The sequence below is a fragment of the Leptopilina boulardi genome, unplaced genomic scaffold (assembly GCF_019393585.1).
Source record: "Leptopilina boulardi isolate dan_hultmark-lab unplaced genomic scaffold, ZJU_Lbou_2.1 LbouV2_224, whole genome shotgun sequence".
NCBI classification, from domain to species: domain Eukaryota; kingdom Metazoa; phylum Arthropoda; class Insecta; order Hymenoptera; family Figitidae; genus Leptopilina; species Leptopilina boulardi.
Genome location: NW_026137779.1, coordinates 463,236 through 482,387, shown reverse-complemented (window position 1 = coordinate 482,387; position 19,152 = coordinate 463,236). Strand labels below are relative to the sequence as shown.

Here is a 19,152-nt window from a genome sequence, read left to right as displayed (position 1 = left end):
TTTTGTTGTTAAAAATTCCGTTTTTGTGAATGGAACATCTACAATTTTTATTTTTTTATTTGAATTTTTGTTGGGAGAATTTTCAAGTGAACGTTTTTTATTTTGTTCTGACATTTTACAATAATTTCTTTATTTATTATTTTATTATATTATTATAATTATAATTATTTTACTATTATTTATTTTATATTAACAATGTATTTATAAATTTTAGCAATAATTATTTATATGGTTAAGTTTCAATGTTATTTTCACAAGCAATTTTGATACAATTGACGTTTTATACTATGAATATATTTTCATTACAAAAGAAACAAATGAAGTTAGTTAAATCTAATTTGAAATGTGATTTATAATCACATGTGAATAATTTTTCGAATCATAACATTCCTAATTTATTAAAATTATTTGTATAAAGAACAAATATTGAAATATAAATAAAATTATAACAGAAAATTATGGAATTTTGAAGGGAAAAAAATTTTTTGGGAAAAAGAAAATCATTTTGAAAATAAATAATCTTTCTACATATTTTTGAAAAACATGGTTATTCACATACAAAATAAAGAATAAAGTTTTTGTGTAAAGGGAAAAATCATATTGATTAAATAAAAACATTCAGTAAGTATTTTTCTTTATTATATTTTTTGATAATTTGTTATTGATTTTTATTTTATTTAATCATTCATAATATAACCTGTCTTTCATACGAATTTATTATTATTATTATTAATTATTAAATATTTTTAATGAATGATAATAATTTAATTTTTTTATTATTGTCAGAAATTTTTAACCTAACATTTTTACTGAAAAAATCAATAAAAAATAAATGTAAATATTAAATAAATAAAATTAATAAATTATTAAAGAAATTTATTGTATTTATTTTTTTATTTATATTATTAAATTAGTTTGAAAATTTTTATTACACAATAATAACAATGATTATTATTATTAAGTATTTTTAATGAATAATAATAATGAATTTTTAAACCTAAGTTTTTAAAAATAATATAATAATAATAATAATTACTATTATTGTTAATGAAATATTTTTAATGTATTTACATTTTTATTTGTAGGTTCCAAATTTGATGTAATTTTGTAAAGTACCGATTAAAATTTCTATTGAAAATATATTTTATAATTAATATTTTTAACAGATTAATTAAAAAGTTGGGTTATTTAATATTAATAAAATGACTGGTAATAATATTCAAGTTAAAATAATAGGAGATGGAAATTGTTTGTTTCGATCATTTTCGTATTTTGTGTATAATGACCAGGAAAAACACAGAATAGTTAGATTGAAAATTATTACATATAGATTAAAAAATTGGAGTTTTTATGAACCATTTATAGTAGGAGATAAATCTTATAATCAAATTTTATCAAATGAAAATTTATACAAATGTTATATGTCGGAAAATGGTAATTATGGAGGTGAGGTCGAAATTCAAGCATTTGTAAATCTATACAATATTTATGTAGAAGTACATCACAGTATTTTTAATAATAAAAGAGTATTTGGTGACAGTTGTAATAACAATAAACTGATCCTTTTATTATCGGGTAGTGTAGATAATGGTCATTATGATATTTTAAATTGCTTCAATAAAAATTATTCAAAAAATCATGAAAAAAATTACAATCAATTATAATATAAAAAAAATAAAGAGTCAATATTATTAAAAAGGCAAATGAATATTTCGAATGATTTATCTAAGGAAAGGCAACAGAAATATAACTTGGTTTGTAACATGACAAAGGATAGATTAGATAAAAAAAGAAGAGGAGATTTGGTAAAAAATATGGATACAGAAAGATTAAATAAGAAAAGGAAAGCAGATTTAGTTAAGAATATGAACAGTGAAAGAATAGAGAAGAAAAAACAGTCAGATTTAGTAAAAAATATGGATACAGAAAGATCATATAAGAAAAGGAAGGCAGATTTAGTTGAGAATATGGATGTGGAACGATTACATAAAAAGAGAAAGACGGATTTGGTAGAGAATATGGATGAAGAACGGTTAAGTAAAAAAAGAGTAAAGGATAAAGCAGGTTACATGTTTAATGAAAGAGTAGATAAAAGAAGAAGAAATCAATTAATTTCAAAATATTGTAAATCAAAAGTAAATTTTTCAGATTTTGGGGAAATGGATTTTAAATGTCCTCATTGTGGAGCGATGTTTTGGTCTATCGAATTTTCAAAGAAAAGTTGTTGTCACGGTGGTAAAATAAAACTTTCACCCTTAAAAGATTACGATAAAAATTTAAAGCGTCTTTTATATGACAAACATTTTAGGGAATTAATTAGATATTATAATAATGCATTTTCATTTGTAACTTTTAATGCACACACGGTAAAATTTCTGAATAAAGGGGTTTATAATTTAAAAATTCATGGTCAAGTTTATCATACAACACCTAATAGTATTTTTGTCAAAAAAGGAATAAGGCCTTCTTTAGGGCAAATTTATATTTATGATGATTACAACGCAACTTTAGAAAGATTAAAGAAAAAATAAAAATTTTGTTAAAGAACATATGAAATTATTAACAAATATTATGAATAAAAATCCGTATGCTGTTAAATATAAATCATTATATGAGTTATCTAAAAAAATTCGATTTCGGAGTATTTGTTATGTTTTGTACGTAAAATTAATTTAAATAAACATTTATATAATGAACCAAAAACTGGTGAGTGTGCGGCATTAATCGTTTCAAAAAGTGGCAAAATACCTTCAGAAATTGATTTGAAAGTTTACCAAAAAAAATTTCAAGTGAAAAAGAGGAAGAAACAGTTTTAAGTAAATTATCATTTCATTTAGATCCGATGACATTTCCCGTTATGTTTCCATCTGGTGATTTAGGATGGAGTCCAAATTTTAAACAAAATTTTCGAAGTACTAAAAGATTATCTGCCTTACAATACTATTCTTATAGATTAGCTTTTCGGCCTCATTTAAAATTTAATCCAATTTTGTTTTGTTACTCAACAGTATGTTATTCAGGCTTTTATAAATATTGAGAGTAATAGATTAAATTATTTTCGTTATAATCAAAATAAATTAAGGATAGAATGCTATCAAGGCTTAGTTGACCACATTTCGCTGAGTGCATTTAATAATTCTGATAACTTTAGAAATAAAGAACGTTTGGGAAATATGTTCGTTCTACCATCAACCCATATTGGTAGTCCTAGACATATGCATCAAATATATCAAGATGCCATGACTATTAATCGACAAGTTGGTAGACCAAGTTTATTCATTACAGGACGAAATGAATGAATTGAAGGATGAAATGACAATTGTTAAATATTAGATTTTTTTTTATTATAATTATGACAACAATATTAATTATATTATATTATAATATATTTTTTTTATCTTAAATTATATTGATGTAAATTGTCCCACAAACACATGTAGATTTTGCAAATTTTTGAGAAAAATGTTCGTAATAAATCGAAATACTTTTTAAAATATCGGTTTTTATTTTTATTATCCATAGTAAACCGTTATAAAGAGATTCTTGTTTGATTTTACATATATTACTAGTTCTCCGGAATAATGATGTATTTGAATTAAATAATGATGTTGTTAAACGAATGACAGGTGAACCTAGAGAATATTTAAGTATAGATTCATCTGAAGAAGATGAAAAGTGTGACACAATAACTAACTTAATACCAATTGAAGTATTAAATAGTTTAACTCCAAATGGACTTCCTCCTCACAAATTAATATTAAAGATTGGTGCAATTGTGATACTTTTAAGGAATATTAATTTAGAAAGAGGTCTTTGTAATGGAACAAGACTAAAAGTTATTAAAATGGGTAGTTTTTCTATTCATGCACAAGTACTAACGGGAAATTATAAAAATGAGATTGTAATTTTGCCACGAATTACATTGTCACCGTCTAACGAAGAAATACCATTTCAAATGTCAAGAAAGCAATTTCCAATAAGGCTTGGATTTGCTTTAACAATTCCCAGATAACAAACGTGCGTCGCACTTTAATCGCACTTCGTGAGTCTCACGAAGTGCATGCAAAATCACTATGTCAATGCGACGCATTTTAGTGCGGTCGCATTCGTGCTAGTAAAAACAACTGTTTTGACGATCACGTATGCGATCTTATAAAAATGCCTTTTAAATGTGTTTTTCAATATTTTTAATAATAGCGTGAACAAATTAGTGATACTTTATTTAATTTAAATATATTTTTAAATATTTTAATTAACATGATTGATGTTTTTAAAAACACGTGTTTGATTAATTCACAATTTTTTTAAAAAAATTATATAATTATATAAAATAAATATTTGTTAATTGCTGATTACGTAATAAAAATTTTATTAATTTATAATTCAAAATTCATTGTAATTAGAATAAATAAAATTTTAATATCACATAATGTTCTATTAAATTATTATTGTGAGAAATCTGTTATTTAAAAAAGTATTATAAAGATGAATATAACAATTTTAACATATTTTAATTATTACAGTTATAACAAAATAATTTACGCTAATTAAATAATTAAAGTATATAAGTTTTTATAAACAGAAATTTTAATTATTAAAATTTTTATATTACTTTGCATTTTAAATTAATAAAGAAGATAAAATAAGAATTTGACTAATTATATATACTTAAATACGGAAATAGGCGTAAGTTTCCAACTAGTTTATTTTATTATTTCTAAATATGAATTTGAAAAATTTTGCATAAGCCCGCGTTTAAGATGTCCAATATGGTCGTCAGTTCCTGTGCGCGCAGCGGAAACGTTACCAACAAGCACAACAAGTGTCATACAGTGATTTCCTCTCCTCGTGGCTCTCTTGCTTTTATTTTGCATAAATAACATTTATGCTGCAAATAAGTTTTTAATTCTAGTAAATGGTGAATTAGCATTATTTTGAAAAACCAATTGTTGATGCGAGATTAGCAAAAATATACGTGCCTTGTAAGTACATTTTTTCTATCTACATAACCTCACTTAAATTTTAGTGAAAATTTTATTTCAATACAATCTTGAGAAAAAAATAAACAACTTTTATCAGATGAAAGATAAATAAGCAAAATCGAAACATTGACGATTACAAATAGAGATTTTATAATTCAAAAAGAAGTAGTTGTGCATGTTAAAAATGGAATTCAAAGGAAAATTATCGAAATAACTTTTAACTTTCATTTGTGAGATTTAAGCTTAACGTTTTGGTATTTGAAATGCTACAAATTTTCTTCACGAATTTTTGGTAATAGGTATATGAATTTTAAAAATTTTTTTAAAAACTTATTTTTAAAATAATGCAATTAGAGTAGAATTTTATTAAGATAATTATTAGTTAAAATGATCAATTATTGGAATAGAATTTTGGATAAAAAATTTTAAACAATAATTATTATTTTAGAAGAGATGTAATTAATATATCTGGCTAAATATTTTTTGACGAGAATTTTGAAATTTTTATATTAATTTAAATTAATAAAGATTTTTTGTTAACAAATTTTCGATAACAATTGATTTTTAGAGATTATAATACATCATCTAAATCTTGTTTTTCAAAATTTAAAATGATGTAATTTTCATTTAATTTTAATTAAATTATATAGAACTGAAATAAATTTAAATTTATATAAATTATTAATTAACCACAAATTTAGTCAATTTAAACTTTCATTGATTCGAACCTTACTGAATTCAAAACTCAATTTGTTTTAATTGTAATAAGTGAATATAAAATTTTTATTTTTCATACATGGAATAATTATGTAATTATTAGTTATAATAAACAATTATTTTGTTTAACAGTTTTTGTTTCGCACCTTTGAAACGCGTATTTCTGAAAATTTATTTACATTTTTTACCTTTTACAAAGAAAAATGGTATTGCGATTTCTAAAAAACTTAATTATATATAATAATTTAAACGAAAAATCTCATTTAACCAAACATTTCTTTATTAAAATAGATATAGGAATTAACTACTTTATTCTTATTTAGATATGTTATTAATACCGAAAGATTGTATTTAAGAATCCTTTATTGTTACTTATTCATAAATATATCTATTAAATTTGTTTTCGTCTATCAGTAGAACCGACATTACACCTTGAGTTTTTTTTTCTTTGTGTATAATTGATATTTGATTTTTAAGTTATAACTTTACAGATAGTTTTAATTTTGTCTATTTGCGATTTCAAACTCTGTCTTTCCAACAAAATATTTTTAAGTTAAAAAAATGTTTAAATTAAGAAATTTGAAAATTTTAAATTGTGTAAAAAACGTTTTGTTTAATTTAAAAGTACAGACAATTTTGTTTTATGCATTGTTTATGTATCCGATAGGATATATCGTGCTTAAAAAATATTTTAATATTCTTTTCACACTAAAAAAAAGTCTGAAAAGTTTGGAACTGGCAACATATTGCTGAAATTCAGCAATTTTGGAAATCAATAACTCCTTAAATTCAGCCTTCAAATGAGTTGAAATCCCGACTTTTTTAGAGTGTTATTTCATTGAATGAATGACTTACATAAAATTGTAAAGATTTTATTCTTATTAATTAATTTTTTATTTTTGTCCCTTAATTGTTTAAAATAAAATATTTTGGGTTGTTCAAACAATAAGTATGTAATCCTTTTTCGGAGACCTCAAATCCCCCCACCCCTACTCCCTCCTTTTCCAACATAAAAATGGAAAATTAAAAAAAAATTCTTTCTTGATTTGAAAAATACTTTTACATCCAAACAATTAGGAGAGCACCAACTTTTGTATCGTAACTTCGCGTGTGTGACACATTTTTCCTGTAAATTAAATATATATTTAAACCAAAACCTTTTCCAAATTTTCTTTTTTTACAGGTATTTAATAAACAATTTTTTTAAAACTGTCTGAATTAGAAAAAAAATTAATTTGTTTTTAAAAAATTATTAATATAACTTGCTTTTAATAAATACATAAAGAAATATTTTTATAATAAAAGTTTTAAAAAATTATTTAATCTAAATAATAAATTTCTGCAATAGATATGTTTGAATTAATTTGATTTATACGATGCTGAGATAAAATTTATAATTTTACTTGAATGTTATGGAATTTGACCTGGAAATAAAAATAAATAATAAATAAGTAAATTGACAATTAATATCTTTTTTTTCATATGAAGTTTACAAACTTTTTGAGAAGGACCTGTAAGTTAAATATGTCTGAGAAATTTAAAGATTTCTCTGAACTTAGTTTGAGGCAGCAAAGAAGACGAACCTCTTTACTTCGTGGGAACATTGACGTCCAAACTATTTCAAGCCCATCTACATCTGGTTCCAATACCTCTTTTTTTGTAACAAGTACATTTTCCGGTGACATTGAAAATTTTAATTTTAACAACGAAAATAATCGTGAAGAACTTCAATCACAAGATAATGGCAATGATCATGATAATGATAATGAAATAGTAGAAGACGAAGACTTTCAGGAGGATGATGATGATGATAATGATGAGGATGATTTCGACTATGATGATAACGACGATGAAGACGATGTGTACGACGATGATGACAATAGTGATGGAACAAGTTCTGAAGATAGAGAAGAAAATGTACATATTGATCGGAATCCTCTGATTGCACATAAAAGGATTCTAAAAAACGCATTTCTCGCTGCTAACTTAAAACATACCCAAGGGAATATTATTCTAAGAACATTAGGAGAACCTCCTTTTAATTTAACTTATTTACCGAAGGACGTTAGAACATTATTGAATACCCCTGCTATAGTAGCAAGTAACATAGTTCAAAACGTTGCAGGAGGAGAGTATCTTCACATTGGATTTAAAAAAACACTGTTGAAAAAATTGGAAACGATTCCAGAAGATATGTTGCCGGAATTTTTTGAGATTGACCTAAGTACTGATGGTGCAAGTATTCACAATGGATCACATGAGTTGTGGCCTCATCAGTACCGTATTAACAATGTTGGTGATAAAAGACCCATTACAGCAGGTATTTTTAAAGGTCGGCATAAACCATCCAATCCATTTGATTTTTATGAGCCACTGGTAGAGGAATTCAGGGAAATTGATGATGAAGGTGGTATCATAATAGGAAATCGTTTAATCCCTCTGACATTTCGAAGCTTAATAGCTGATGCACTGGCCAGAGCATTCGCACTAAATCATTGCGCTCACAATTCTGCCAATGCTTGCTCTAAATGTAAAGTGATAGGGCATCGCAATGTGCCAGGCTTTCCACGTACTACGGTTTTCGAAGGAATTAGGCACGCCCCGAGAACAGACGAAGAATATGAAGCTCTTGAGGACGAAGATCATCACAAGGGTAGAAGTCCATTGTCTCCGTTTGTACCTTTAGTGAGACGAGTGCCTTTTGAACCGATGCACCTTCTGTATCTTGGAAACACGAGAAAAGTATTAAATGCACATGTTCATGGAAAATTTGGAAAGAGAAGATTAGATGGTAGAAAATTGGATATTTTTGATTCGAGAATGGAACAATTGCAGGCATACTGCCCATCAGAATTCAATCGTCAACCGAACAAAATTTCTATGCTTCATACATTTAAAGCGACTGAACTGAGACAATTTCTTCTCTACATTTCTCCGGCTGTTCTACAAGATATCTTTACAAACGATCGTTATGAGCATTTTATGATTCTTCATTGCACCAGCCGACTTCTTGCTTCAGACGAGACACAACGTGAAATGTATCCTTTTTGCCAAGGAGCTTGCGAAAGTTACGTAACTTTGTGTGCCAGGTTGTACGGACGACAGTTTCTTTCGTACAATTTGCATTGTCTTTTGCACATGACAGAAGATGTCGAAACATTGGGTAATTTGGATTCATTCAGTGCATTTCCATTTGAAAATAATATGCCAGAAATGCGAAAATTAATTCGGAAACCACATCTCAGTCTTCAGCAAATATATAAAAGACTTTGTGAGAAGGATTTTAATACCGCAATTGTCGATGATGATACTGGCATTCAGTTCACACAACCACATGCTGAAGGACCACTTTTAGGAGATTTTCCAGCTAATGTTTGGCACCAGTTTCACAACCTGCAAGTTGGTAAATTCAGATTTGCAACGAGTCTGCGTGACAGCTGCTGCGCCTTAGAAGATTCAAGAATTTGTCTCATAAAAAATATAATAAATTATGGAGACCAAACTTTTTTTATTGTTCAACATTTTCGAACTGCCCTGCCGGTATACAATATTGGAATCACGTCGGACGTTGCAGGCGTATTTAATTGTTCAAATTTATCTCGTAGGCTTGAAGCAGTTAATATCAAAGATGTGAAAAGTAAAGTTTACAGAATGCCTAAATAGAGCAGTGCAAATGGAAGGGAAGAAGTAGTGATTGAAAACAATTGGATATGCGTTTTGTTTCTATCAACGATAGTGTGGCCAGAAAATTAATACCATTTACTTCTTGATTACAATATTTCTCAGTGGATATCATATAGAAGTAACTGGTGAGTTTAGTCTATTTCTTAAATATTTTTATTCTGGTTAATTAAATATTTAAAAAATACAAGCTATTTTATTTTTGTTATCCAAATGAGATTCTGATTTTATTATTCCTAATCATGAAATTGCACTTGAATAGAAGCACATTTTTAAATTGTCTATTATTTTTTATTATCGTCTACTTATATTTTTATGTATAATAGATTAACAAAATTTATATTAAGAAAATCAAACAATTTAATATATACAAAATATTTATTACAGACATTAATAATAATTTGTTGACTAAAAAGCAGAGTTTGAAATCAGAACTTCTTTAAAAAAGTGACAGTCCAAAAGACAAACATCCTAGAGCTAATATGTTTGCACTAACATTGTAAATAGTTTTAAGTGTCCTCTTAAAAGTAAATTTGCTATATAAAATTGCCACAAGCTTTGTAATGTTACAAATTTCAAAGTTGTAAAACTTTTATATAGCACTATATTTTTTAATGCAATTTATTTTATTGATTTAAGCCAAACTCAATTAAAAAAGATTATTTTAATAAAAACTTTTTTTTCCCATACAAAAATAAATTTTGAATCTTGCTACTCATATTTTGCGTTATCTGGGATATTAAAAAACGTTGAATTTCAAGAAATTGTTGCGTTTTGACAGAAAATTCATATTTCGCTACAACTAAAAATATTAAATAACTGTTACTTTTTCTATCTTTCAATGTTGGATATTAATAAAAATTAATTATTTTTAATTTATAATCTAATGCAATTACGACACATAGGTGTTTCATAATTTTTTTAATTATTTTTATTGTGAAGTGAAATACAAGCTTTTAACTAATTTTGTAAAATATTTTCTATGTGTTAGCAGCACCATGTCACATTTTTTAACTTTAATAGGATCGGAACAAAGTAAAGCAAAACGAGCACTTCGGACTACTACCAGTGGTAGGAAAATTAAAACCCCTCAAAATCTTTTGACGACCGATGACGATGCACCTTCGGAAAAAATATCTAAGAATCACAAAAGTGTTAAAGAGCAGATAGAACATTTGACAGCATTAGCAAAACAAGTTATGCCTAATAATTTACGGAAAGTCGAATCAGCGGCAGAGAAGGATGCAAAAAAGCAGACAAAACTATTGGCATCAGTAAAAAAACAAAATGGACTCAAAAACCGAACGACTTTGTATCAAAAGCAAGCAAAGTTGAAACTCACTCTTCCATGGTCCCAGCACCAAAAGCAGACATTCCAAAATCTGGAGGCAGTTCTAATCCACCAGAAATAGTTAAAACAGTTCCCTCGCAATCTTTTTCGCGTGAAAAGTAAGTAGAAAGTATTTTCTACAATAATTACATTGTCACATGGATCTTTTGAAACATAAATTACATTATTTATTTTATTATTCAAAACTATATATCGTTCAGTGCAGTTAAATAGTTTAGAAATTAATTACACATACTCTTTTGCAAATCATTTTTTCAATTTTTTTAACAGGAGATCACCAGTCGTTTCCCCAGTTTCTGATCCCAAGAGCAGTGCATTTCTGAAGATAAACAATATCAATTTTAACCGCAATCAAGTTCATTCACTTTCGGGTAAAAATAATAATCACATGGAATCACCATCTCAGAACGATGAATTTTTAATTACTTCAGATAGTTCAAAGATAAATAGTGTCGTTTCTTCGCCAACTGAAGCTCATTCGTTTTTAAATGGAAATAATTCTTCTAATGAAATGAATTATCAATTGGACATTCAGGTGCTTGATAAAGAAACAGCAGATCTCTTGATATCAGAGATGAAGAAAACGGTAGTAGCATTAGGGTAAGTGGACGTAAAAAAAATTTTAAGCCATTTCTGAAAGAATGTTTTTTTAAATGTAAATCTATTCTTATAAAGTTCAAAAAGAAAACGATGAATTAAAGTAACTAATATATACCTCATGAATATTTAATTGTGATAAATTATGTATTTTTACGTAACTTTCTTAATTCAAGTATTTTTTTGTCTTTCTGTACAAACGCAGCTTGGTATACAGTGATACGAAAAGGACATACGAACAAAATGAACGAATAATAAATCAAAATGATAAGATAATACTTCAAAATGAACAGATCCTGGAAAAAATGTCACAAGAGACAATAGGAGAAGCAAATCTTGATGACACCTTGTATGAGCCACTTAATGGTTTTCCTATTAATACACTCGATCAGTTTATTTATCTAAACGAAAAAGAGCAAAAAAGTTTACGCAAAAAATTGGTAAGAAAGACTATAATTGTTTTATAAACCTCAATTATTTGCTTATGAATTTTTGTGTCAAGATTTCATACCTTTTAAGTTCAACCTGAAATTTAATTTTAATTTTCAAAATTAAGTTTAATATATGTAGACGTTCGCAGAAAAAGGGACCACTTTGTTGGTTTTATTTTAGGAGATAATTGCTATTATCCAAAAATGACTAAAATGTTTGATGGAAAACAATTTACAGAGTATCCCGCGTTGAATCATGACTTTGTGATAATTTGTTGTAATTATAAGTACGTAATAATTATTTTTTTAATTTTAAACTCCTTTTTCTAAAAACTAGTTCATTGATACTTATAACTTTAAATCCCTGTAACTTTGTGAATTTTTCATCTAGAAGAGTCTAAGACCAATCAAAATTTTCTAAATTTCGCAAAGAATTCACCCATATAGATAAGTCCAATATTGCCAATTTGGTCCCTTTTCATGCTGAAGTCCATATATTGTTAGATAAATTATAATTAAATATAGTTAGTTACAATTGATACTAAAATGCAATTTTAATGCATAAATAAAAATTATGTATTTTACAAAATAGCGAATTAATTGTCAAAAAAATTAGTATTGTTACTTTTACCCATAAAAATATTATTAATATAAGAAAGATTTCTTTTCACTGATAATTTTCAACTTAATATGGCACAATACTACTAATCAAGTGTGATTTCTGTTTTATTAATTTTAAACTTTTGCATTTTAGTTTCAGCATTTAGTGGCATTAGGAGGTCCAAGATTAAGAGATTTCTTAAATTGTGCAGTAAAACAAACGTTTACCGATGAACTTATTAACCAATTGTCATGGGATGGAAAAGGAGCGTACCAAAAACTTGGTGACACCAGAGTTTGCAACACTTTATACCGTAAGATCAATATAATGCATGCATTATTAACATATTAATATTCAATTAAAAAATAAATAATATTTTAGTTGCAGCAAATCAGCGGATAGGAGTAAGAGCTCGATCCAATAAACTGGACTTTAAAACTGACATTCAAGAAATTTTACGAGTTACAAAACAACGATTTCGAAAAGGTCTAAAAAAACCAACGGAGCCTAGTGCTGGTGGAAACAACGAGAGTGATATGCAACGATTGGAATCTGAAAATATGGATTTGGACGACGACGAGGAAATCGATTCCGAATTTAGTGACGAAGGAGATGTTGAATCGGATGCGTAATATTTCAGAATTAATTTTAAATTTTATTACTTGTTTTCAATTACCGATAAGGTCTAAAAATTATTACTTTTTTTTATACATATTTCTTTATGAAAGAATTTAATTAATATTAAGGTCAGTTGATCTGAAGTCGTCTAGAGTTGGTGGCTAGAGAATTTTTAAAAAACCTGAAATTAATATATAATACTTTAGCATACATTTTGATTATTATTTAATGGTTTTCAAATTGAAAATATGATTTATAAATATTTTTTAAGACAGACAATTGATTACAAAATTAAAAATAGTCCTTTCCATAGCAACTCAGTACAACTTGTACAATAAAAACACGAAACATCTTTTTACTTTAGCTTGACTTGTTAATAATTTATTTGACTTTAAAAATTGTGTAAAATTAACCTAATTCTGATTTACTTTTTGTTTTGTTGTCTGGATTGAAGTTATTTTGATCATAATAATTAACCATAGCTCAAACTTCAAAACAAAAATTCAGTTAGAATTTAATTTAAAAGAGATTAAGTTTATGAATATGTTTTATGATTTTTGGCCAAAAAATTTTCAAAAATTAGAATTTAATGTTTGAATTTTTATTTTTGTGTTTAATAGAATAGTAACAGATTAAGGTTACAGAAAAATTTTGCTTTAAATAATTTAACAATTTTAATACAGTAACAAATTCACTTTTAATAAAAAAAATTAACACTTTACAAGAAAAGTTTCGCACTTTAAATATATAAATAAATAACTTTCTGACAATTTAATTTATTATCTCTTGATAAAACCATTTTAAAAAGAATGAAAACATATTTAAGTATTCAAAAACGTAGTTGATAATGAAAATGTTTACTAAACCTATATTAATTTCAGATTGACTAAAAATTATATACAATGTTAAAATTGTTTAACAAATTTTAGACCATTTGTGTTCGAATTATTCTTGTGGTACTAAAAGATAAATATTGTTAGGTACGGCTTACCAAAGACTGAAACTATAAAGTATTATTAATGTGTAGCGTTGCAAAATATTTTTTATTATTAGAACTACGAAAACGGTTTATTTGTACGCGTAATTTTAAGTCATCTTAGTATCACAAATTGAGCGTTTCGATGTAATAATTGGTCAAGCGCTCGGCTGGACGACCTCAAGCCAGTCAAACGCACAAAAAATTAAGAAAAATTAAAATTCAAAATTTTGATTTTTTTCATTTTTTTTATGACCGGCTTGAGGCCATCCAGCCGAGCGCTCGACCAATTATTATACCGAAACGCTCAATTTTAATATAACTTTTTATTAAATTTAATGTTTCATTGTATTGTTCAATATGTTTTTTTTATACATTTAATATGTTCTTTTTAATTGTTCATATGTTTCATTGTGTTCATAAATGAATAAACAGTTCATTTCCTTTATTTGTGCCTATTTATTTAATAAAATAATTTTTCTAATCCCAAAAAGTGTACTCGCATATAGCTCGCACTTGACCCGCATCAATGCGATCTCACGCGTGAGACACATATGAGCCTCCATGGATGACGCATCGGCATGTGACTATGAGATCACACGTGCGAATTAATTCGCACTAATGCGACTGCCAGTGATATCACTGTGCGCGCATTTTGTTATCTGGGTTAATCAACAAATCTCAAGGCCAATCTTTCCAAAAAGTAGGCATATACCTTCCTTCACATGTTTTTAGTCACGGACAATTATATGTTGCTTTATCAAGAGTAACTTCAAAATATAATCTTAAAGTATTATTAAATAAAAATTCAAGTATTACACATAGCGAAAAAGGAATAAAAAAAAAGATAGGCAATGAAAAAGAAATTTATGTAAGAAACATTGTTTACCAAGAAGTATTACAATAATATTTAACACATGTTTTAAAAAAATTCGACTACGAAGAAATCTACTAACTCTACTTTATAAATAAATTAAATCATTGAATTGGAAATGGCTGCGCTGAACAGTAACGGCAGCGCCATAAAAAAATATTATAATTATTATTATACTGATCACATCGCATAGAAAGAATTAAAAAACCATTTAAAAGAAAAAAATATATAAAATATTCTCCCTCATTAACAAAAATATATAAAATATAATCAAGTAATAACAAAAACTGTAAACTGGCTGAGCTGAGTAGTAACGGCTGCGCTATGAGAAATATATATATAATTAATATTATAATGGTCATATCGCCTGTAAGAGAAAAAAAACACATTTAAAAGAAGAAAATATATAAAATATGATCTAGCAATAACAAAAATTGTAAACTGGCTGCGCTAAATAGTAACGGCTGCGCTATGAGAAATATATATATATATATAATTAATATTATACTGTTCATATCGCCTATAAGAGGAAAAATACACATTTAAAAGAAGAAAATATATAAAATATGATCTAGCAATAACCAAAATTTTAGAATGGCTGCGCTGAATAGTAACGACTGCGCTATGAGAAATATATATATATACTAGGGGGCTATGCCCCCTGCGCGCTTCGCGCGCCAACCCCCATCCCCCCTTCTCTCTTCCCCTCCTTTTCCCCTCTCCCCACCCTAAATGTAAAGGTTAAGATCGTTTCAAGACTCTGAATATAGCCGTAAGTCCCCCCTCCCTTTTCTTCTACCCCCCTTCTCTTGACTTGCGGCTATATTCAGAGTCTTAGAACAGCGGCGGCAGCGGCTTCGCGCCCCAACCCCCATCCCCCTCCTCTCTTCCCCTCCTTTTCTCCTCCCCCACCCTAAATTTAGAGGTTAATATCGTTTTAAGACTCTGAATATAGCCGCAAGTCCCCTCCCTTCTCTTCTACCCCCCTTCTCTTTACTTGCGGCTATATTCAGAGTCTTGGAACAGCGGCGTCGGCGGCGGCGATATCTTTTTGTAATATAGGTAGATATATATAATTAATATTATAATGATCATATCACCTAGAAGAGAAAAAAACACATTTAAAAGAAGAAAATATATAAAATATGATCTACCAATAACAAAAATTTTAGAATGGCTGCGCTGAATAGTAACGGCTGCGTTATATAAAGAAAATAATATAATAAATTATAATAATTTATTAATAGCATCACTCATATAAAACTAAATTATAAAAAATTAATTTAAAAATTAATAAGAAATTAAACAACTTACGAAAATTGCAGAATGGATGCGATGAATAAGTTAAAACGTATTATAACTTTACATTATTGTAAAAGAAAATTAAGTATTAAAAATAAAAAATTCAATATTTGTCTAAGTCCCTAATTTTTTTGGACTTATAAAAAAAATAGTTTGTAAGATTTTCTAACAGCATATATGCAAAGTATTTTGATTTATTTGAAAATAATTGAAAACAGATTTTTCAAGGACGGTGTCGAGGTCACGGGGTCGGTGTCGTTTTTCGAAATTTGTTAACTTAATATAATAGAAGATGTTTCGTTTTAAATTAGGAAATGTTAAAATTATTAAGTTAAAAACATTTGATTTTAATGACACTTAAAATTAAACACAATATTATAGGTTACTAACTAAAAATTGAAAAAACAACAATAAATAATAAAAAATAATTATAAAAAATTGAAAAAATAAAAAAATTCTTAAAAAATTGCAAAATAACCTTTTTTCGGGTTAAAATTGAAAAATAACCCTTTTTCGGGTTAAAATTGAAAAAAGATGTTACATGAAAATAGTTTGTAAGATTTTCTAACAGCATATATGCATAGTATTTTGATTTATTTAAAAATAATTGAAAATAGATTTTCAAGGACGGTGTCGAGGTCACGGGGTCGGTGTCGTTTTTCGAAATTTGTTAACTTAATATAATAGAAGATGTTTCGTTTTAAATTAAGAAATGTTAAAATTATTAAGTTAAAAACATTTGATTATAATGACACTTAAAATTAAACACAATATTATAGGTTACTAACTAAAAATTGAAAAAACAACAATAAATAATAAAAAATAATTATAAAAAATTGAAAAAATCAAAAAATTCTTAAAAAATTGCAAAATAACCCTTTTTCGGGTTAAAATTGAAAAAAGATGTTACATAAAAATAGTTTGTAAGATTTTCTAACAGCATATATGCAAAGTATTTTGATTTATTTGAAAATAATTGAAAATAGATTTTTCAAGGACGGTGTCGAGGTCACGGGGTCGGTGTCGTTTTTCGAAATTTGTTAACTTAATATAATAGAAGATGTTTCGTTTTAAATTAAGAAATGTTAAAATTATTATTTAATATTTATAACAAATTTTTAATTTAGGTGAGATGCAAGATTGGTTTGTAATAAACTTTAAAGCTTATTACACCTCCCCGTGGTGCATCTTGGAAACAAATTCTTTAAAAATTAAAAATTTTTCTTAAAGAATTTGGCTAAAAACCAATCTTTAAAAATACGTTAAAACTTATTACGTTACTAATTACTTTATTTTTTAATTTCAGAATAAATAAAAATGAAGTTTACAGATGAGAATTAAAATATACAGGTCTATATAATTAAATATAATTTTAAATAATAAATAATAAATATTATTATTTATAGGGGGTTGCCGCGCGAAGCGTATGGGGTATGTATATATATATATATATATATATGTTAGTTCGCAACAGGAATTTTACCCCATATGAGGCAAAATTCCTGAAATGTCCGATCAAAAAATTAAAAGTTCTCGAATTTAATTTATACTTTTCTAAAATGTTGTTATTGTTGGTGAAAGTCTAAAAATCAATTATTATTGAATTTAATAAAATAGTTTTTGAATTACAACGTTTTTAATTTTTAACTTTTGAAAAAAAAATTTTTTTTCAATGTACAATATTTATAAGTAGAATGCATAAAAGTTAACATATATATAATGATTTTTAAAGCTTTTTTGACGAGCTACACGCTGTTAATAAAATTTTTTTTTTTAAATAACATTTGACCTTGAAATTCAAGGTCAAAATGTTAATTTACGTTTATCTCAAAATCGGATTTTTTAAAATTATTTTTAACTATCTCAATGGAAAGCTTGACTAATTTCCTAAAAAATATGTAATTTTCAGAGTGGGACCTTTTAAAGTTTTTGAGATATTAATTAATTAATTAATTATTTTTAATCTACTTATCCAAAATACTTCATATAGCGCTCGTTTGATGTGGAATTACCTTAACTTTCAATTGGTAAGTTCAGAATTACCATAACTTTATTTGTTTGTAAAATATTTTATTTTTTACTAACAACAAGCATCCAAAAGCCCTATATGAAGTATTTTTGTTCAATTTTAGTTAAATAACAATAAAAAATGAAATATCTTACAAACAAATAAAGTTATCATAAATCTAAACTAACCAATTGAAAGTTAAGCTAATTCCGCATCCAACGAGCCCTATATGAAGTATTTTGGATAAGTAGATTGGTTATAAACAATTGCAATGTTAACTAATTGTTTATTAACAATCTACTTATCCAAAATACTTCATATAGGGCTCGTTGGATGCGGAATTACGTTAACTTTCAATTACTAACTTCAGAATTACGGTAACTTTATTCGTTTGTAATATATTTCATTTGTTATAAACATTAATTAATTAATTAATTAATTAATTAATATCTCAAAAACTTTAAAAGAACCCACTCTGAAAATTACATGTTTTGTAGGAAATTAGTCAAGCTTTCCATTGAGATAGTTAAAAATAATTTTAAAAAATCCGATTATGAGATAAACGTAAATTAACTCAAGGTCAAATGTTATTTTAAAAAAAAAAATTTATTAACAGCGTGTAGCTCGTCAAAAAAGCTTTAAAAATCATTATATATATGTTAACTTTTATGCATTCTACTTATAAATATTGTACATTGAAAAAAAAATTTTTTTTCAAAAGTCAAAAATTAAAAACGTTGTAATTCAAAAACTATTTTATTAAATTCAATAATAATTGACTTTTAGACTTTCACCAACAATAACAACATTTTAGAAAAGTATGGATTAAATTCGAGAACTTTTAATTTTTTGTTCGGATATTTCAGGAATTTTGCCTCATATATATATATGTTACGATTAAAGTGCGAAGTTGGTGAATGTGCACATTAACCGGTCAATGTGCACATTCACCAAATTGGGCATCAGTAGGTAGGTGACTGTGAGAATAGCATACGAATTTCTTTGTTTTGTGCA

The 19,152-nt window shown here is 26.4% G+C and overlaps 1 protein-coding gene across 4 annotated transcripts; it reads left to right on the top strand.

Annotated features, from left to right (window-relative positions):
• Positions 1 to 4,730: 4,730 nt before the first annotated feature.
• Positions 4,731 to 13,652, top strand: LOC127279890 (uncharacterized). Of its 4 annotated transcripts, none has more exons than XM_051302531.1 (6): positions 4,774 to 4,982; positions 10,375 to 10,829; positions 11,002 to 11,331; positions 11,534 to 11,768; positions 12,514 to 12,673; positions 12,742 to 13,652. In XM_051302531.1, exons 2-6 carry the CDS (start codon positions 10,729 to 10,731, stop codon positions 12,990 to 12,992), a joined length of 1,077 nt encoding a protein of 358 aa, XP_051158488.1. In that variant the 5' UTR covers positions 4,774 to 4,982; positions 10,375 to 10,728; the 3' UTR covers positions 12,993 to 13,652. The 4 variants fall into 4 exon arrangements, 2 of the variants coding, with proteins under 2 accessions (XP_051158488.1, XP_051158487.1); XM_051302530.1 differs by lacking the exon at positions 4,774 to 4,982 and adding an exon at positions 9,369 to 9,508; XR_007842732.1 differs by lacking the exons at positions 11,002 to 11,331; positions 11,534 to 11,768; positions 12,514 to 12,673; positions 12,742 to 13,652 and adding an exon at positions 7,188 to 9,508 and having other exon boundaries at positions 4,731 to 4,982; positions 10,375 to 10,725.
• The last annotated feature ends 5,500 nt before the right edge of the window (positions 13,653 to 19,152 follow it).